This window comes from Oncorhynchus kisutch, linkage group LG3 (assembly GCF_002021735.2).
Source record: "Oncorhynchus kisutch isolate 150728-3 linkage group LG3, Okis_V2, whole genome shotgun sequence".
Taxonomy (NCBI): Eukaryota; Metazoa; Chordata; class Actinopteri; order Salmoniformes; family Salmonidae; genus Oncorhynchus; species Oncorhynchus kisutch.
The window spans coordinates 54,717,040-54,738,963 of NC_034176.2; the positions used below are offsets into that span (position 1 = coordinate 54,717,040).

General features: G+C 41.7%; 1 protein-coding gene across 1 annotated transcript; it reads right to left on the reverse strand.

The window, feature by feature from the left end:
- Nucleotides 1-440: 440 nt before the first annotated feature.
- LOC109884920 (palmitoyltransferase ZDHHC13) lies at nucleotides 441-21,763 on the reverse strand. The gene is made up of 17 exons (XM_020476818.2): nucleotides 21,633-21,763; nucleotides 18,546-18,766; nucleotides 9,194-9,316; nucleotides 8,922-8,999; nucleotides 8,157-8,301; nucleotides 7,932-7,996; nucleotides 7,597-7,759; nucleotides 6,901-7,026; nucleotides 6,478-6,611; nucleotides 5,964-6,064; nucleotides 5,204-5,328; nucleotides 4,943-5,005; nucleotides 4,670-4,763; nucleotides 4,317-4,400; nucleotides 4,043-4,200; nucleotides 2,050-2,147; nucleotides 441-1,898 (listed from the first exon to the last, which is right to left on the reverse strand). The coding sequence occupies exons 1-17, from the start codon at nucleotides 21,654-21,656 to the stop codon at nucleotides 1,760-1,762; spliced, it is 1,941 nt and encodes a 646-aa protein (XP_020332407.1). The 5' UTR covers nucleotides 21,657-21,763; the 3' UTR covers nucleotides 441-1,759.
- Nucleotides 21,764-21,924: the final 161 nt, after the last annotated feature.

Below are 21,924 nucleotides of genomic sequence, written 5' to 3' on the forward strand. Positions count from 1 at the left end.
CTGGGTGCCCACGCGCAAGCTGTTTCTAATTAAAAGTACATAAACTGCAGGAGGCTGATGAGGGTGTGTGTACATGGATAAAAAAATTAAAATAAATGTTTACCTGCAATGAGATGGTGTGAAGTAAAAGAATGACGTCTTTCTTTGGCTTCGATTAAAGATGTCTTGGTATGCATAATTCGTTTAATTAAAACGGTCTCCTGTGGTGTGGATAACATAAGTAAATTGGGAGCCTGATTTAGTAGAGGCGTAGCCAAATATGAAAATTAATAGCAACATATCAATTATAAATAAATAAAGGTAAATTAAAGTTTTACTTACCACGTCTTCACAAGATCGATTGGAACATGAAGATACCAAATCTCTCTATAAGCAGTCATGGGGACATAAATCAAAGCTCACATACAGTATCGAACTCAAAAGGCTTTCTGACACCATAGTAAAAACCAACTTGCTATGCTTTATTCCAATATCCAGTGCAGCAGGTTACAATGGCACATTACTTCATGTGGTTATGCTGAAAAAAAGCTGAAAAAAAGCAACATAGCTTGGATGCTAATATCATCACATGACATTTCAGGTCAAACATAATAAAAAAAAAACTGTCCAGTCTCAAAGCCACACCCTGTAAGACGTGCATACCATCAGTGTGACTTCAACACAAAAATGTAAACAAGTGAATCAAATGTATCCCATGACATTTACACATGGAAATATCACTTGATTTCTATCTGTCGGAATGATATTCCACGAGAACATTTCTTAGCATGACTTGAAGCTATACATTAGCATATAAAGTCCTAATATGATAATAAAAACATAACTAATGGAGTAATGGGTCTTTCGTTTTGGTTACGATAACATAAGACAGTTTGTCATTAATCGAAATGACTGGAAATCTCAGACGGTTGCTTTAAGGCTGAAAGAGAAGAGCATAGTTCGTAGGATGGTGGTTGGATATTGGATTGTTGAGATATGGGTTGAGTTCTGATTCCTTGCCTTCTCCCAATAGTGGGCACTAGTTCACCCTTAAAGGATGTAAAAGCACTGCCTGTAACAGTACACTGTCAACCATATTTCTTCCACCCATTCATTCCTTCTAAATTACACAAGGGGGAGTGAACGAGCTCACACACCTCTGGGAGAGGGAATCGGAAACAGCAATGGTTTGTGTGTCCACTGTCGAGAGATGCTGGATAGAAAATGAGCATACTTAGGAGGTACAGTATCAGTATTAGAAAAACTGCTCTAGAGAAACTGTATGCACTGCATGCTCCAATCAAAAGAGTTCAGTGACTGACAAAGCAACGCTTTGCTTAAACTGTCTACGTACGGTGTTGGTCCTTCAATCTAAAAACACTCACAGCCTCTTGCGAACACTGTAAAACAGACATTTAAAAGATCATTCTTCATAAAAAAAACACATGGATCAAAATATAACTATATTTATATTCATAAAAACACTGACTAACTTAATATACAATTTAAGCCATATTAAGACTAATTTGACTTCACACAAATTATATTCATTTTCCCCCCTCATTAATATATACCAGCATAAGGCAGCAGTAGTCTGTACAAAAAGCAAACACATAAAAAAAAATTAAAAAAAAGTCAGTACAACTTCCTCCATGCTATTTCCCTTTATAGTGGTGTTTCTTCACAGGCTGTCCAAAATTTACAAAAGATTAAAAAATAAATAAGCTTAATCCGTTTGGTCCAGAACGACCGTGGACCCAGCCCTAGCTGCCCTCTGGGGTCAGACGATGTCGGGGTGGCCGAACATCATGTGGTCTCGGCCAGGTGGGTATTGCTGGGTCCAGTCGACCATGGCGGGCTTGAACAGCCCACAGCAACGCAGCTGGAAGAATGACACCAGGTTACGCACCACACCCAAACTATGGAGGGAGAGGGAGAGAAAAGAGAAGAATGGAGAAAGTGAAAGAGAAGCAATGGGCTACAAACATAAATAGTGTGAGGGAACACTGCCTATTGCTTTCGTCACCAAGTAAACAGAATCGGCAGGTTAGCCTGATGAAGACCACTTACTTGTAAGGGTTCTGTCTGAGGGAGATGGATTGTGGGAGTTTCCTCTGGCGAAGCATCAGGTTTGCCCTCTCTGCGGTGGTCAGGCCGTAGAACGCAATCTATTCAGACAGACACACAGACACACGTCTAACTAAAATAGAAATGCCACTATGCCTCCAAATTGTCACTTCGGCTTACAAGTCGTAAAAAAATTATGATAAAACAACGATAAATAATGCATTTGTTTAAATATTTCCTAAAAAAGACTAAAGCAAATAGCAGTTCAGCGCTCCTCCCAGCCCGGCATCATTAAGGCAGTGAGAGACATCTCAGTGTGAGTGGGGCCCCAGCAGGGGGGACTGCCCTGGGGAAGGCGCAGCAGCAAGACGGTTTCAACACATCAATCATGAATAATACACGCAGCGTTTGATTCTGAGCAAATCAAAAGAAATACACAGGACAAACAATGGCAGCTCGAGCAAAACGAGAAAATCAAATAGTGTATGCAGCGCGAGTGCACATAGTAATGCAGTAGTTCTTTAACAGCTCTGAGACAACAGCGTTTCAAGACGTTATTCGAATACAACATACTTACAGTTGTAGCAGTGGAGGTTTTATTGTAGCATCATTTAGCTACTACATACACACACACACACAGTAGAGGTCGACCGATTACCTTGGCAAGGAGCCACAGTAAGGTGCTAGCTAGCATTAAACTTATCTTATAAAAAAACAAACATAATCACTAGTTAACTACAAATGGTTGATGATATGACTAGTTTAACTAGCTTGTCCTGCGTTGCATATAATCAATGCAGTGCCTGTTCATTTATCATCGAATCACAGCCTACTTCATCTTCGCCAAACGGGTGATTTAACAAAAGCGCATTTGTGAAAAAAGCACAATCATTACACCAGTGTACCTAACCATAAACATCAATGCCTTTCTTAAAATCAATACACAAGTATATATTTTTAAACCTGCATATTTAGTGAAAATAAATTAATGTTAGCAGGCAATATTATATACCCTGACTCTGTGCAAGCAGAGTCAGGGTATATGCAGCAGTTTGGGCTGCCTGGCTCGTTGCAAACTGTGTGAAGACCATTCCTTCCTAACAAAGACCGTAATTAATTTGCCAGAATTTTACATAATTATGACATAACATTGAAGGTTGTGCAATGTAACAGCAATATTTAGACTTAAACGGGATGCCACCAGTTTGATAAAATACGGAACGGTTCCATATTTCACTGAAAGAATAAACGTTTTGTTTTCGAAATTATAGTTTCCATATTTTTTACCATATTAATGACATAAGGCACATATTTCTGTGTTTATATTATATCATAATTAAGTCTATGATTTGATATTTGATAGAGCAGTCTAAGCGGTGGTAGGCAGCAGCAGGCTCGTAAGCATTCATTCAAACAGCAAGTTTCCTGCGTTTGCGAGCAGCTTTTAGCAATGCTTGAAGCACAGCCCTGTTCATGACTTCAAGCCTATCAACTCCCGAGATTAGGCTGGCAATACTATAGTGCCTATAAGAACATCCAATAGTCAAAGGTATATGAAATACAAATGGTATAGAGTGAAATAGTCCTATAATTACAACCTAAAACGTATTAACTGGGAATATTGAAGACTCATGTTAAAAGGAACCACCAGCTTTCATACGTTAATGTTCTGAGCAAGGAACTTAAACGTTAGCTTTTTTTTTTACATGGCACATATTGCACTTTTACTTTCTTCTCCAACACTGTGTTTTTACATTATTTCAACCAAATTGAACACGTTTCATTATTTATTTGAGACTAAATAGATTATTTATGTATTATATCAAGTTAAAATAAAAGTGTTCATTCAGTATTGTTGTAATTGTCATTATTACAAATAAATAAATATAAAAATTGGCAGATTAATTGGTATCGGCATTTTTTGGGGCCTCCAATAATCGCTATCGGCGTTGAAAAATCATAATCGGTCGACCTCTAAAAACACACACACAGTTACCTGGTAGAGCTGTATGACCAGTAGTATGGAAGCCCAGGTGGTATGGAAGAAAGCTAGACAGAAGATGCCCAGTACCCAGGAAGAACAGCCCACCAGGGCAGAGATAACACCCCACACACCCTCCTCCTGGTAGTGCAGCGGACAGTGCTTTGACCAGTCTGGCAACACATACGAAAATGTCAGGCAAGAAGATAATGCATTTACTTAAGAATGTACACAAATAAAGTGCAATAAAGTACTATTGTCTACGTGACTAATTGAGACTGTCACTCACACATGAGACATCCGTAGAACATCCACGCTCCCATCAGGCAGAGAGAGAGCAGGAAGAGAACAAAGAAGTGGTGATTCCTGGCACCTGAAGGAAGTAAGGATGGGCCGAAACTTGGTCATTAAAACGTATAACTCTGGTGCTGACAAAGTGGCTAATGCTGGCTGTGTATTTGAGTCAGCTAATCTTAGAATACTATATTTCCAAGTGTTCAAATACTAGTTGACTGCCACTATAATGATTGTATTCCACTACACAAACATATTAGTGCCTATTGAGGCTTAGGGTAGATTATCCTACAAACTATATCTATAATATACGGTAGACAAATATATAAGCTCTGTGGTTTTAGTTACCTATGCAGCCATTGATCCAGATGGAGTGATGATCCTGTTTTGCCACGCAGGCGTCACAGGAGAAGCAGTGATTTGCCCTCATTGGCTTCTTCATCTGCATAACCGAAAAACAACAACCAATCAGCAGTTCTTCATATCACCACATTTCCTAACATGTGAAAGCTTCAGCAAAAACATATTTGTTAATTAGAAGTCTTCAGTATCCCGCTAATAGCTATGGTTTGAGTAAATGTGTTGGAATGTGATCGGCCTACTTTGGTCCTTGTGGCTTACCATACAGGAAGTGCAGAAGATCCTGGGGTCCAAGCAGCCCGCCTCTGCCAGCAACACCACATTCTGTTGGAGACACGGAAGACCAACAAGATCAAAATCACATCCATGTCATTGAAGTAGATAGGCAGCTATGTCACATGCCAACTACCCCTCGAGCCTGACCCGGGTAAATGTTGTGACCTGTCCATAATGTTTTTCTAGCAGTCTTTTTTTTAAACAATAGTGATGGAACAATGCCTCTCCCGATGTCCTGCTCCTTACCATCTTTTTCTCTTCCTCGGTTGCCTTGACAATGCCGGGGTCAGTCCTACAGGAGCGGAGGTAGTAGTAGAGCAGAGCTGTGGCGTTGAAAGTGAACAACACCTGTACCGTGGCACTTGGACAATGTAGGGAGACGGGTTAAGGACATAACGTCACACCAAATACAGTAGGTGTATTCCAACCTACCCTGGAAGTCATGTTCTACCTGATAATTCAATTGTACCCACCTAGTGTCCCAGGACTAAATAAGTCCCTGATTAGAGGGGAAGAACAAAGAAAACACAACTGACAGATCCAGATTTGAATTTTATGGGTATGAAACACAGTATATTGCATTAACTACTTTAACACTTAAACCATGACACTGGACCGAGATGTACTTGGCGCAAAAGCGTGGCGCAGCGATAGTGCTGCAGCTTCTCGAGCACATATTGCCCATAGCAGCATGGGTAGAAAATACCACCCAAACCTTATACTTTCATGCTGTCTCCCCTGTATACACTGTACCCCGACTACCTGCCATCTGATAAAATATGCAAGGAGGAAGGAGCTCCGGCTCTCCGTAAAGAGATGGGCTTGGTTAGGCTGGACTAGAATGGGCTGGACTGAACTAGACCGAGATGGACTAGGACAGTCAATGACAGGGGAGCTTTTTGAGTGTTTATTTAGTACAGCGTTACATGCCAGGCAAATACAGAATGTAGAGTGCTGTGCTGGGTTGGAGTGCGAGTGTCAGTAGAGGCCCTGTATTAAAGGATATCAGGCAGGAACCACAGGCACCAGGTGACCAGCATCCAGAAGACTGACGCCATGAGAGCTGTAGCAGGAACCAGCGACTGCAGGGCCTGGCTCGCCAACTGCCTGCAAGTGCACACACACACTTATTGTATACGTTATAACATTGTTTCAACTAATAGAAGTCTTGAGTGAAAATTAAAAATGAGTTGTGCCATAAATGCTCCTAGAGAGTACATTTTCTACTTAATGAGCAGTCGTGTCAGCAAACGACTGCCCAGGGAGATTTGACAGAACCAAGCACGGACAGTATGAATAAAAGCAGGCTACTACTAGTCAGTATGTGAGCGCCATCTTGCGGGAGGTCCCTAGTAATACCAGCAGAGCTCTCGACATGGGGTGCACTGCGGATCTCTCAATGCATCTCAGTTAACTAGCAGTTGAAGAACACTCATAACAGCTGATCAACCCTAACTGCTGTGATGGTGTGTGGTCTCGTCTACTGGATTGACCACGGGCAGGCCAATGTGCGTTCTCACCGTTGGGCCAGGTTGACCAAAGCCATCACACAGGCCAGCAGAACCCCTTTTAGCAGCCAGGATTCTGAGCTCAAGTCAGCGATCGCTCCCAAACTGCCCAGCACAGCAACGCTGAACATAAACTGAAGACACACCTAAACAGAGACCAGGACACAGAGAGATAATCACGTAAATAATCTTTTAAAAGAGAAATACTAGTATTAATTTCAACCACAATGCGAGGAAAACTGCAGCGTTGGGATCTCTATTTTAAGCAAGAGGTTAATTATTGTTCTCCCCTTATGCTGTCGCACACACAATACTGGAAATATGGGTAAATATCTCTCATAGACATTTGTTGAGGATAGGAAAGTGTAGTGCCCCACACACCCTGTGTGTTGAAGTAACATAGGCAGAGGAAAAGTGTGTTTGTGGTGTCCATACCCTGTATCGGTTAACTAGGCGCAGGCAGCGGGAGCTGGAGCGTATCCTCTCCTGCTTGATGTGGTTGAGCATGTGGATGAGCAGGGGGCTGTGCACCTGGTGGGCCAGGTCTATGGGAGTGTGACCCTGAGGAGACAAACGCAACACAGTCACACCGTCACACTCGCAATCCTTAGTTCACCTCACACACTATAGTCACTAGGGCCATCGCTCATCCATATATTTATATGTACATATTCTTATTCATCCCTTTACATTTGTGTGTATAAGGTAGTCATTGTGAATTTGTTAGATTACCTGTTAGATATTACTGCACTGTCGGAACTAGAAGCACAAGCATTTCGCTACACTCACATTAACATCTGCTAACCATATGTATATGACCAATAAAATTGGATTTACCATAGCAAATAAATATGCACATGTTCAACTTTTAAAATAGGCCAACACATGTATCTCAGAGCCTTATATGTTAGTAACATCCTGAGTATGATGCATGTATCGATTTAGTCTACTAATTTATAACCCCCCCCCCCGCCCCAACCAGAGGTGTGTAACTGTGTGTGAAGACAACCCATCGCTATACGGCAGCCAGTGTCCTCCAGTGTCCTCCATTTATGATTAATTAGTGTGTGTGTGTGTGTGTGTGTGTGTGTGTGTGTGTGTGTGTGTGTGTGTGAGTGATCAGGTTCTCACGTTGGCGTTCTCGGCATCCACGCTAGCCCCGGCCTCCAACAGGACGTGTGCAGCGTCCACGTTTCCCGCCAGCACGGCACAGTGCAGCGGAGAGTTCCTGTTCACTTTGTCCACCGCACTCACCGACGCATTGCATTTCATCAGGAAGTTAGTGGGCTCGGGCCTGCATTCAATTATTAGTTTATTGACTTCAGATATCCCCACCAACACTAACCATGATCTTTTTAAGTAGTACATTACCAAAACAGCCTAATAGGCCAGTTATTGAGGACATATGTTATTGTAAGAATAAATGGAAAAGAAACAAATAATCATTGGGTTGCAGGGAAATGTACCCAATGATTTTCTGTGCTGCCAACATCAGGGGTGTCTGCCCATTTGAGTCAGGAAGGTCAACTTCCTACAACAGAAAAAATAGAAAATAAACTCATTGAAAAAAAAAGGGCATGTTAGACTGAAGGGAGAATAAAAGAGAAAGTAAGGATGAGGAAGCACAAGAATAAAAGTGAGAATGAGTGTGGCTGAGAGAGGAAAAGAGAGCAAGAGAGAAAGAGTCTCACCTGTCCCTTGGCCATGAGGTAGGCTGCTATGGGCATGTGTTGGAAGAGGATTGCCAGATGCAGGCTGCGGTAGCCCTCCCCGTCTGCCATAGACGGGTCTGCTCCGTACCGCAGCAGCTGGATCACCATGGAGAGGTGGCCCTGCCTGTCCACAGACAACCAAACATAAAATCACCAAACCATATTGATATGTACCCCATAACACAATTCATATCTCGGATCTCGTGCTTCTACACCTGCATTGCTTGGTGCTTACCCTGGCGTGACGTTTGGTGCTTACCCTGGCGTAACATTTGGTGCTTACCCTGGCGTGACGTTTTGATAACCATGTAAATCTCTCTAGGATAAGGTGACTTATCAATATATTTTGCCTTTATTTTACCCCGCCCCCTCCTAAAAAAAAATGAACCCCTAATTTGTTGCTAATGTGGCTACCATAAAGGACTATAAATGCAATGATCTGGACGAGACTGCCAAATTGAGGTAAAAGTAAGAATCTCTGGATTAACAATCTAGTGGATGAGTGGAACCATTTCCCTGTTTGGCTCTATGACACAGTAAATGAGAACTTGCCTCCAACCAAATTCAATTGAATAATTTAGTCCAGGACATTTTAAAAAATAAAGTTTTTTAAGGGGATCAAACAAATACACTTGTGAACAATGCAAGTTTTCCAATGAAAGGGTGCCAATATATTTGACCGAAACTGTAAGGGTGGATAGAGAGGGAGAGAGGGGTGACCTTGCCTACCAACAAAGCAATTACCTTATGGCCCAATGCAGGGGTGTGGAGTTCAGGTCACCACCTAGCTGGTCTATGGCGGCCCCTTTGGATATATAATACCTACGAAAGAGCATTGAACGGACATCTTAAAAATACACCTACCAATGTCTTTGCACAGGAATCTTCCGCTTAGCATGGGTTCCTCTTTGGGAATGACGTTGGCTTGTTGTTTGTAAGAAAAAAACTCCACATTCAAAATGTAAATGTAAAACTACATTCCTAAATCAGACACGTGTTTGATGTAGAGCCCTTACTTGACCACCTCTGCGCGGTTGTTAATGGCTGCCCAGTGTAAGAGGGAGACATTCTCCTTGTCAGGCTGCTTCACATCGTAACCAGCCTCCACCAGTTCCTTACATCGGTCCAGGATACCAAACCTAGAATCCAAGCACAGGGGACAAGATATTGAAAATCGATCCACTCGCACATAGAATACAACTTTCTATCCATCGATCTATCCCTGGTAAAATATTGTGGAAGGTGTACTGGAATAAGCATGAATCAAAAGGAAAATCTGGTACACTAAATGAGGTTACCATTTTTACAACTAGTGGTAAGCTACAAGATTCTGTCATATCTATGTACTGACACTAGGGGTAAGTATTTAGTCATGTTCATAAATTAATGCCATGGCTTTTCTGCATTTGGTCAGAAAAGTTATGCTAGTTATTAGCATGCTTGACTACAATGACATTTACATGGTCTGGTTGGAGAACAGAAATGTTGAGTTTGAGAGAGAAGTTGACCGGAAGGATGCAGGATTTTCACAGGAACAAAACCAAACACATGGTCTCATGTGGGGAAATAAAAGTATGAAAATGTATGCAGTCACCCCTGTAAGTCGCTCTCGTTAAAATAATCTAATAAATGACTAAAATGTTGTCACCAAACAGAATTTAAGGAACACCAGAAATATTGACAGATTTGATTCTGATATGTAGCTTAGAATTATATTAATAAGGCATATGCACATCCCTGAGTAAGCTATCTATCAATTTCCCTGTGCCATCCAAATGTGTGCATAGCCAAGGTAACATGACTAAAGAAAGTAGTTTATCAAACCAGAAATTCGCAGCTCGCTAGTAGTTTAAAACGGCCCCGCAACATGGTTTATAAAATTATATAAAATGTGCACCAACTCGCATAGAAAGGGACGAAAGTACAGTAGCTCCGGTAATATAGAGCTTAACTTTTGAGTGGCTTGGGCTAGAAACTCACGGTTTTAATTGATGTAAAAGCTCAAGCACGGCTGTCACGGTGCTCCGGTTTCCTCTTTGGCAGTGGAACTCAAGAGACAGCGTGAAAGCGAAGTCAGACTGGCCCATTTGGTCTTACAAGCAAAATAAAAAAGTAACCGCTCCAACAACTAAGAAAACCCATCACTCTCTGCACAGCACACCCATCATCACGGCTAAATAACATTTTAAAAACCGATGCGCAGAAACAACGGACGGATTAAAGCAGCTGAGTAGCCAGTGTGGTTAAGGGATGAATCTGGCTGCTCACAGCTGTCACATGTGATAATTTATGGAGAACTCATTCTGAACGACATCACTCTGAACTCAGTTTGATATTCTATTTGTAGAACGCATAAGGTTGCATTCTGTGCTCAGTCATAATTTTTTTTATGAGAAACACCATTATTTGTTGGTATCAAGGAGGGGATTTGTTTAATCCGGCCCGGGCAGGCGTAGCGGGTAGCCTGCCAGGTGCCCTATTCTGGCTAACAGCAATGTCGGCTTAAAACAAAAGTGATGTAGGTTAAACACTAGTATTCGGTATTTTCACATGCAATAGTGATACGTTTTTTAAATCAAAAGCAATCTGCCTTCCAAATAAAAACTATACTGAACATAAAGATAAATGCATCATGTAAAGTGTTGGTCCCATGTTTCAGGCATTGAAATAAAAGATCTCAGAAATGTTCCAAATGTTCCATAAAACACACAAATCCCGGTTCGTGAGAATTTCTCCTTTGCCTAGATAATCCATTCACCTGACAGGTGTGGCATATCAAGAAGCTGCTTAAACAATGTGATTATTATACAGGTGCACCTTGTGCTGGGGACAAAAGGCCACTAAAATGTTCAGTTTTATCACACACAAAAGTTGAGGGAGTGCGCAATGAGGGAGTGCGCAACTGGCATGCTGACTGCAGGAATGTCCACCAGAGCTGTTGCCAGATAATTTCATTTAATGTTAATTACTCTACCATAAGCCGCCGCCAACGACATTTTAGAAAATTTGGTAGTACGTCCAACCGGCCTCACAACCCGGCAACCACGTGTACCGTGTCTTGTGGGCGAGCGGTTTGCTGATGTCAATGTTGTGAACAGAGTGCCCCAAGGTGAAAGTGGCGTTTATGGTGGAAAATCCATGTCATTTATGTTTAATACTGTTTATGCATCGAATAAGGTTACGCAGTACTCTCTCATCTGTGTCTGTGGGACTGAGTTGGGCCTCTGGGGCTTGGTGCTGGCAATTGATTTATGATGGCTTGGAGAGAGAACCTACAGCCTGCATTCCATAGAATGAGTTGGTGTTTGTATACTGTGACCTAGCAGGGAGGAGATGTCTCTGGTGTGGACGGCTGATGGGAGGAACCTCGTCTTAGGGGCCAAACCCTGGTTTCCACACAATTGGAAAAGTCTTCACAGTAAACGCTATCTGGCTGGGGGATACTCCTTTCTCACATACTAATCCTAACCTTTGACCCCTTTCAGACATCTGCAGTTTGTCATGTATTCAGGAGGATGTCTCTTAACTATAAAATACTGTGGCTCAGTTCTGCTCGTTGGGCTCTCGGCAAACACTTAAGCTTTGTCTATGACCAGCTTCATTATTGCAATAATTCCAACAATATTTTTAAAAATGATTGTTTGAAGAAATAAAGTTTCTCTCGCTTGGTTAGAATTTCCACCACAGGTTATGGTATTGGTAGGCAGGCATACGCTACGGACAACAAACGCAATTGCATTTTAAAAATGAATGGTCATTTGAATACACAGACAACGAGGTCCTGAGGCCTGAGTTCACTGTGACGAGATCCTGAGGCCCATTGTCGTGCCATTCACCAAAGATTAAGATAGGCAAAAGAACACAGATACAGGACAGAGGAACTCTGCCTAGAAGGCCAGCATCCCAGAGTCACCTCTTCACTGTTGACGTTGAGACTAGTGTGTTGCGGGTAATATTTAATGAAGCTTCCAGTTGAGGACTTGTGAGGCGTCAGTTTCTCAAACTAGACACTAATGTACTTGTCCTCTTGCTCAGTTGTGCACTGGGGCATCCCACTCTATTCTGGTTAGAGCCAGTGTGCACTGTTCTTTGAAGGGAGTAGTACACAGCGTTGTACCAGATCTTCAGTTTCTTGGCAATTTCTCACGTAGAATAGCCTTCAGTTCTTCGTTTCTTGCCATTTTGAAGCCTGTAATCGAACCCACAAATGTTGATGCTCCAGATACTCAACTAGTCTAAAGGCCAGTTTTATTGCTTCTTTAAAATCAGCACAACAGTTTAACTGTGCTAACAATTGCAAAAGGGATTTCTAATGATCAATTAGCCTTTTAAAAATGATCAACAAACAAATGATTAACAAACACAACATGCCATTGGAACACATGAGTGATGGTTGCTGATAATGGGCCTCTGGAATATCTACGTACAGCCATCACGAGCACATTACAGGCAGCTGCCTATAGACATAGATTAGGGATCACTAGCCACTTTAACAATGTTCAGTATCTAGCATTACCCGTCTCATATGTATAAACCACACTCCACACTATTCTACGGTATCCGTCACTTTTAAATTGTGTTTACATATTGTATCACCCATTTCATATGTATATACTGTATTGTATTCTCTACTACACGACTGAATGTTAAAACAGCCATCTCCAGCACAACAGAGGCTGCTGCCTATAGACAGATTAGGAATCACTAGGAAATGAAACACTAGCCACTTTAATAAATGTCTTCGTATCTTGCATTACTCTATACTATTCTACAGTATTGTAGTCACTTTAATTGTTTGTAAATATTACGTCTCCCATCTCATATGTAAACTCAGCAAAAAAAAGAAACGTCCCTTTTTCAGGACCCTGTCTTTCAAAGATCATTCATAAAAATCCAAATAACTTCACATATCTTCATTGTAAAGAGTCTAAACACTGTTTCCCATGCTTGCTCAATGAACCATAAACAATGAACAGTCACCTGTGGAACAATCATTAAGACACAAACAGCTTACAGACGGTAGGCAATTAAGGTCACAGTTATGAAAACTTAGGACACTAAAGGGGCCTTTCTACTGACTCTGAAAAACACAAAAAGAAAGATGCCCAGGGTCCCTGCTCATCTGCGGGAATGTGACTTAGGCATGCTGCAAGGAGGCGTGAGGACTGCAGATGTGGCCAGGGCCAGAAATTACAATGTCAGTACTGTGAGACGCCCAAGACAGCGTTACAGGGAGACAGGACGGACAGCTGATTGTCCTCGCAGTGGCAGACCACGTGCAATAACACCTACACAGGATCGGTACATCCGAACATCACACCTGGGGGACAGGTACAGGACGGCAACAACTACTAACAAAGATTTACACCAGGAACGCACAATCCCTCCATCAGTGCTCAGACTGTCCGCAATAAGCAGAGAGAGGCTGGACTGGGGGCTTGTAGGCCTGTTGTAAGGCAGGTCCTCACCAGAAACAACGTCACCTATCGGCACAAACCCAGCGTCGCTGGCCCAGACAGGACTGGCAAAAAGTGCTCTTCACTGACGAGTCTGGGTTTTGTCTCACCACGGGTGATGGTCGGAGTCACGTTTATTGACGAAGGAATGAGCGTTACACCGAGGCCTGTACTCTGGAGCGGGATCGTTTTGTGGGTGGAGGGTCCATCATGGTCTGGGGCGGTGTGTCACAGCATCATCGGACTGAGCTTGTCGTCATTGCAGGCAATCTCAACGCTGTGCGTTACAGGGAAGACATCCTTCTCCCTCATGTGGTACCCTTCCTGCAGGCTCATCCTGACATGACCCTCCAGCATGACAATGCCACCAGCCATACTGCTTGTTCTGTGCGTGATTTCCTGCAAGACAGGAATGTAAGTGTTCTGCCATGGCCAGGGAAGAGCCCGGATCTCAATCCCATTGAGCACGCCTGGGACCTGTTGGATCGAGGGTGAGGGCTACAGCCATTCCCCCTCAGAAATGGCACCTGCAAGTTCCTGGACTTGGTGGATTTGTGGGGTAACATCTCACAGCAAGAACTGGCAAATCTGGTGTAGTCCATTTAATCCACTCCAAAAATGTCTTGTTAACAAACTATAGTTTTGGCAAGTCGGTTAGGACATCTACTTTGTGTATGACAGAAATCATTTTTTCAACAATTGTTTACAGACAGATTATTTCACTGTGTCACAATTCCAGTGGGTCAGAAGTTTACATACACTAAGTTGACTGTGCCTTTAAACAGCTTGGAAAATTGCAGAAAATTATAGAAGGCTTTAGAAGCTTCTGATAGGCTAACTGACATCATTTGAGTCAATTAGAGGTGTACCTGTGGATGTATTTCAAGGCCTACCTTCAAACTCAGTGCCTCCACTTGACCTCCTGGGAAAATCAAAAGAAATCAGCCAAGACCTCAGAAAAATGTGTAGACCTCCACAAGTCTGGTTCATCCTTGGGAGCAATTTCCAAACGCCTGAAGGTACCACGTTCATCTGTACAAAAAAATGGTACTCAAGTATAAACACCATGGGACCACGCAGCTATCATACCACTCAGGAAGGAGACACGTTCTGTCTCCTAGAGATGAACGTACTTTGATGCAAAAAGTGCAAATCAAATTACAGAACAGCAAAGGACCTTGTGAAGATGCTGGAAGAAATAGGTACAAAAGTATATATATTCACAGTAAAGCGAGTCCTATATCAACATAACCTGAAAGGCCGCTCAACAAGACAGACACCACCGCTCCAAAACCGCCATAAAAAGCCAGACTACGGTTTGCAACTGCACATGGGGACAAAGACTGTACTTTTTGGAGAAATGTCCTCTGGTCTGATGAAACAAAAAAAGAACTGTTTGGCCATAACGACCATCATTGTTTGGAGGAAAAAGGGGGATGCTTGCAAGCCAAAGAACACCATCCCAACTTTGAAGCTCGGGCGTTGCAGCATCATGTGGTGGGGGTGCTTTGCTGCAGGAGGGACTAGTGTACTTCACAAAATAGATGGCATCATGAGGGAGGAAAATTATATAGTTATATTGAAGCGAACTCTCAAGACATCAGTCAGGAAGTTAAAGCTTGGTCGCAAATGGGTCTTCCAAATGGACAATGACCCCAAGCAATCTTCCAAAGTTGTGGCAAAATGGCTTAAGGACAACAAATTCAATGTATTGGAGTGGCCATCAAAGCCCTGACCTCAATCCCATTGAACATTTATGGGCAGAACTGAAAAAGAGTGTGTGAGCAAGGAGGCTAACAAACCTGACTCAGTTACACCAGCTCTGTCAGGAGGAATGGGCCAAAATTCACACAAACTATTGTGGGAAGCTTGTGGAAGGCTACCCAAAACGTTTGACCCAAGTTAAACAATTTAAAGGCAATGCTACCAAATATTAATTGAGCGCATGTAAACTTCTGACCCACTGGGAATGTGATGAAAGAAAAGCTGAAATAAATCACTATTATTCTGACATTTCACATTCTTAAAATAAAAGTGGTGATCCTAACTGACCTTAGACAGGGAATTTTTACTATGATTAAATGTCAGGAATTGTGAAAAACTGAGTTTTACCTCTCTGGGATTTAAGTCAAAACTGTAACTCTGCCACTGAGGAATATTCCCTGTCTTCATGGTAAGCAACTCCAGTGTATATTTGGCCTTGTGTTTTGGGGTATTGTCCTGCTGAAAGGTACTCAGTAAAATGTTTTAGTGGATTTGCTCCAAACATATTTTTGTATTATTTAGAACAAAAAGGTTATTGCTTTGCTACATTTTTTTTCAGGATTAGTCTAGTGCCTTGTTGCAAACAGGATGTACGTTTTGGAATATTTGTCATCTGTACAGGCTTCCTTCTTGTCACTGTCACTTATGTTAGTATTGTGTAGTAACTACAATGTTGTTTATCCGTTTTCTCCTATCACAGCCATTAAACTGTCACATTGGCCCCATGGTGAAATCCTAGAGCGGTCCATTTCCACTTCTGCAACTGAGTTAGGAAGAACACCTGTATCGTTGTAGTGACTGGGTGTATTGATACACCATCCAAAAGTGTAATAAATAACTTCACCATGCTCAAAGGGATATTCAATTTCTACTTTTAATTTATTTATACCCATCTACCAATAGGTGCCCTTCTTTGCGAGACATTAGAAAACCTCCCTGGTCTTTGTGGTTTAATCGTTGTTTGAAATTCACTCATCGACTGAGGGACCTCACAGATAATTGGATGTGTGGGTACAGAGAAAAGGTAGTCATTAAAAAAATAATTTTAAACCCTATTCTTGCACAGAGTGAACCCATGCAACTTATGTGACTTACGAGTCCTGTTTATTGACTACAGCTCAGCTTTCAACACCATAGTGACCTCAAAGCTCATCATTAAGCTAAAGGACCCTAGGACTAAACGCCTCAACTGGATCTTTGACTTCCTGACAGGCCACCCCCGGGTGGTAAGGGAAGGCAACAACACATCTTCCACGCTGATCCTTAACACGGGGGCCCCTCAGGGGTGCGTGCTTGGTCCCCTCCTGTACTCCCTGTTCACCCACGACTGCATGGCCAAGCACAACTCCAACACCCTCATTTGTCATGGACTACAGGAAAAGGAGGGCCTAGCATGCCCCCATTCACATCAACAGGGCTGTAGTGGAGCAGGTCGAGAGCTTCAAGTTCCTTGGTGCCCACATCACCAAAAAATGATCATGGTCCAAACACACCAAGACAGTTATGAAGAGGGCATGACAATGCCTATTCCCCCTCAGGAGACTGAAAAGATTTGGCATGGGTCCTCAAAAGGTTATACAGCTGCACCATCGAGAGCATCCTGACTAGTTGCATCACTGCCTGGTATGGCAATTGCTCGGCATCTGACCACAAGGCGCTACAGAGGGTAGTGCGTACGTCCCAGTACATCAATGGGGACAAGCTTCCTGCAATCCAGGACCTCTATACCAGGCAGTGTCAGAGGAAGGCCCTAAAAATTGTCAAAGACTCCAGCCACCCTAGTCAGAGGCGGTTCGCTCTGCTACGGCACGGCAAGCAGTACCAAGTCTAGGTCCAAAATGCTCCTTAATAGCTTTTAACCCCCCCCCCCCCCCCCCCCCCAGCAATAAGACTGCTGAACAGTTAATCAAATGGCATTTTTGTTCCACTGCTGCTACTTGCTGTTTATTATCTATACCCCTTACTTAAATGTACATATTACCTACTAACCCGTAACCCCACACATTGACTCGGTACCAGTACCCCCTGTATATAGCATCATGTTATTATTATTTTTTTCGTCTATTTAAGTAAATATTTTCTTAACTCTTATTTTTCTTACAACTGCATTGTTGGTTAAGGGCTTGTAAGTAAGCATTTCACAGTCAGATCTACACTGGTTGTTTTCGGCACATGTGACTAATAACATTTTATTTTATTTGTTAATAAGCACATATTTACTCCTGTGCTTAAGGTTGAATACTTATTGAAACAAGACATTTCAGATGTTCCTTTTTATTCTAAAAACACAATTCCACTTTGAAATGATGGGGTATTGTGTGTAGGCCAGTTACAAAAGAAATCTCAATGCAATCAAATTTTAGATTCAGGATGTAACCCAACAACATGTGGAAAAAGTCCAGGGGTATGAATACTTTCTGAAGGCAATGTTGATGGGAGGGCATACAGGCTGTCGACTATTAACGTGTAATTTGTCTAAATGAGTAATGGAAACACTTCAAACACTACATTTTTATTCAACACTAGGTTTTGCAAAATAGTGTTTGAGCACTGCACAAGTTAATGGAAACCGCTAATGATTGAAATGACACCGACCCTGTATTCAAGAGCATGTGTCTCAAACGATAGCTAGCTAAAGTCAGCGGGCTATAGTTAATAACTTCCGTGTGTAATCATTTGGGCTATAGAAAACATACAAGCAACTATAATTTGCATCTATCAACTATAATTACAGCACAATTTTGAATACAGATTGCACTCCAAAATTCCCAGTAAGGAAACAAGTTTGTTGCGTGGAGTGCATGCGGACAGTCTCCAGAGAAGGTAATGATCACACAGGGAGAAGATCGCGAGAGTCACCCGCAATGTTTTTTTTTACAGATCTACACGATTCACGTAGATGAATATTGCCAAAGAGTGACAAGTTTGCAATCCCTGAAAGCTATTCAGCACTCAGTATTGCCATTTGGCAATTCTTACTGCTCGGATCACTACTGCTTTGTGGATCTCAAGGGATGATTTCAAATGAAAATATATTACCCATACAGTGCAATACTTTTGACCTGAGCTATGGGGCTGGGATCAGAACAATTGCATTGAGTGGGCATTTATAGGGTTTAATATGAGACACAACAGTGGTGAATCTTACTGTGTTGCTTTGACAATGTCCCAGCTGCTGCTGTCATCCATATGCGACCGTTTCTTGGGCTGCTGAGTGGGGTCTATCATCTGGTCAGCTCGTGGGCCAAATTGGCCATGGAAAGCAGGCATGAACCCATGCGCCAAACCACCGCCGTGACCCCCGAATCCATGCACCGCAGGCCCATGCGAGTGACCCCCGTGGCCTTGGCAACTGTCATGGTTGTGAACCTGTCAAATACACAAAAAGAGAGAATGGGTACATTATCAACTGTAGATGGAAATTCTCGATTTTGGTAAGTTTGCCTAACTTGCAAATAGATGGTACGCAGTGATTGACATTAAGGGTTGGCCTACTGCCTGGGGCATTTGAACGGAGCAGTCATGCAAGTTGAGCGTGCTCGGAGGTTGACCCATTGGGCAGGTGATAAAAAAAGACAAAATCATGAAAACAACCAAACTGCAAAGAATTCCAGTAGCCTGATCTTTCTGGTTCCTCCCCATTGTTTAAGAAAAAGACAGACAATTTATGGCATTTATGCAATTCTATGGTAATGGAATTGCACTGAGACTCAAATGTATGCCAAACAAAAAAACATTGATTTCAAAGTTTAACAAACCATTAAAACTCCATGTACAAGGACTACTTTGAACAACTTACACTGAAGATTTTACAAAAAAACATTTACTGCAAGAACTGTGCAGCTGCAAAGTGTGCTAACAGAATTTCGGTAAAATCTCCCTCAGTTAAAAAATAAATAAAAATCTGTCCAAGTTTTCCAAACATTAAGTTAAATCCCCGAATTAAGATTCAACAATGTTTGCAGAATGAAATGGGGCACCAGCTATGACTAATCTATTATTTTGGTTAACTACAGTAAGTGAAGTGGATTTACACCCAGTAACGGAATTGCGATAACAGAATTGAATCATGGGTCCCTGATCTGTACTCCACAGAAATGCATAATTATGGATATGAATGTCATTCTCTTCATGGTAATGCATCCTAAATAGGTATACAAAAGGTATAAATATGCAATATCCTCCTTTGCATATGTGGGTATTATTCTACACACTGGCAATTATGTTAATGTATACTCAACTCATGTGCTCTACTGTGTACTGTAGTATACTTTTCTTTAAAAAGGTGACTACGGGTCCTGGCAGCCAGTAAAAAGGCTATCACTGGGAAATGGTGACTAAGAAGCACTCATCATTTTAAATATAACATGTCATATTATACAGCATATAAACACTAAATAGGTCAGGAACCAGATAGGTAGCCTAAGAATTACTAAGGCTATATTTTATGGCCTATTTAAATTATTTCAAGGCTATAGCCTACAGAGTGCGACACACTAGGCTGGCAGGAACATGATATTTTGGTAGGCAATTTATTTTTGTAATCATTTACTTATTAAACTTGCATTTGGAATTTCTTGTAAAAAAAGAATTCTTACATAATCATAATATGTTGTAGACAAAATAATGAAAAGGGCTTTGTGGTAGCTTCAATAATGACACAGACTTGAAGTTGAACAAGTCATTGCATGAATAGATTTTTTTAATGCACGACTTGGCCTTAACTCGACCCATTCTTCCTGGGACTCGACTTGAGAGACGGACCTAGTGACTGGAAAAATAATTACAATGGCTGGGTATAATTTGTGTTGCGTTCCAACAGGAATTTGTTGCCAACAAACAATGCATAAAAGGTTGTATAGCAGCATAATAAAATACCAGGTAGGGAGTGGGCTATTTAATTACGTTTTTCACTCACCACGTTTACTCCGAAAAATGTCTGTCCTCACTCTGATAGCCTATGGACAAACATGAACTTCTTCGGGATCAGTGTCATGTCCACAGGACGGTTAAGCTAACGTAGGCTAATGCAATTAGCATGAGGTTGTAAGTAACAAGAACATTTCCCAGGAAATAGACATATCTGATATAGGCAGAAAGCTTAAATTATTGTTAATCTAACTGCACTGTCCAATTTACAGTAGCTATTACAGTGAAAGAATACCATGCTATTGTTTAAGGAGAGTGCACAATTTTGAACATGAAGTTATTAATAAACAAATTAGGCACATTTGGGCAGTCTTGGTATATTAAAAAAATTCAACAAATGTAATGGTTCATTGGATCAGCCGTTTAAAAAAAAAAGTGTACGTGCACTGCTGCCATCTAGTGGTCAAAACCTAAACGGCACCCAGCCTGGAATAATACATTATGGCCTTGCCTTGCATTTCAAAGATGGTACAAAAAAATACAACAGTTGTTTTTTCTTTGGATGATCCTTCACCAGATCTATTGTGTTATATTCTCCAACATTTCTACAAACTTTAAAGTGTTTCCTTTCAAATGGTACCAAGAAAATGCATATCATTGTTTCATGGCCTGAGATACAGGCAGTTAGATTTGGGTATGTCATTTTAGGTGATTTATTTGTTTTTTTAATGGAAGGATCCTTAAGAGGTTTTTACCAGCTACGTGGTGAGTTGATGCCTATTCGGCAGCTAGTTAACTAGGTGAATTGATCATGCTACTCTGTACTATATGCGTTGTTTGTTGGCAACCTTGTACTTTCCTACGTTTTTAGAAAAGATTCCCGTTTGAACGTTTCACAAATTATACCCATCCGTGACTTGATCCCATATCTGGGAAACAGCCACCAGTTGATAGACCTAGTTAAGCTAGTTACTGCAGCTTTGTTAGAAAGTTAACTACCTAATACAGTTTCCCCAGTTCTACGATACACACATACAGCTACCTAATCAACCTGGCTACAGTAGCTATACTGAATAACGTCAGCTGCATAGACGATGACAGTTGTCTGAAATGTTGTTGGTAATCTAACATTACATACCTACTGATCAGTGCTAGTTTAGTTATTAGCTATCCATCTGCCTTGACATGCTTGACTGCTACCTCTTCTCAATGGCATTTCCCCAAACTTGCTGCCAATTCATGAAGCGTCCAACCTTAGGCTAACTAGCTACCTAGCTAGATATGATGGCTATTTTAGCACCGCTCTAAATAGAAAGCAAGTATTCCCTTCCTCTTCAATCAATAATCACTGTAAAGTTAAACTTACGCCGTTATCGCCCTTCCAATCCATTGTACAGCCAGAAATGTGACGAGAGGACAACGAAAATCGTTTAATTTTGCGCGAACTCCCTTCGGCCTCAACTTCCTTCTTCTTCTTCTTCTTCTTCCTCAGTGATTTTATATGGCGGTTGGCAACCAACTAAGGTGCATTACCTCCGCCAACTGGACTGGAGTGTGGCCAAGAGACAGTGAAGGTCATTGTGCGTTTCAATTGATATTGTTAATTCTGTCTATCTACTCCGATTTTAGAGCACTCTCAAACAGAGTAACTGATGAAT

What these genes read in the sequence shown, in the direction of transcription:
- LOC109884920 (XM_020476818.2), bottom strand. Translation starts at nt 21,656, where the DNA reads ATGGATTGGAAGGGCGATAACGGC. An exon ending in GCCTAGTTAACCGATACAGG is followed by an intron (nt 6,612 to 6,900) that starts GTATGGACACCA and finishes GTCTCTGTTTAG; the next exon opens with GTGTGTCTTCAGTTTATGTT. An exon ending in CTCAGACAGAACCCTTACAA is followed by an intron (nt 1,899 to 2,049) that starts GTAAGTGGTCTT and finishes CTCCCTCCATAG; the next exon opens with TTTGGGTGTGGTGCGTAACC.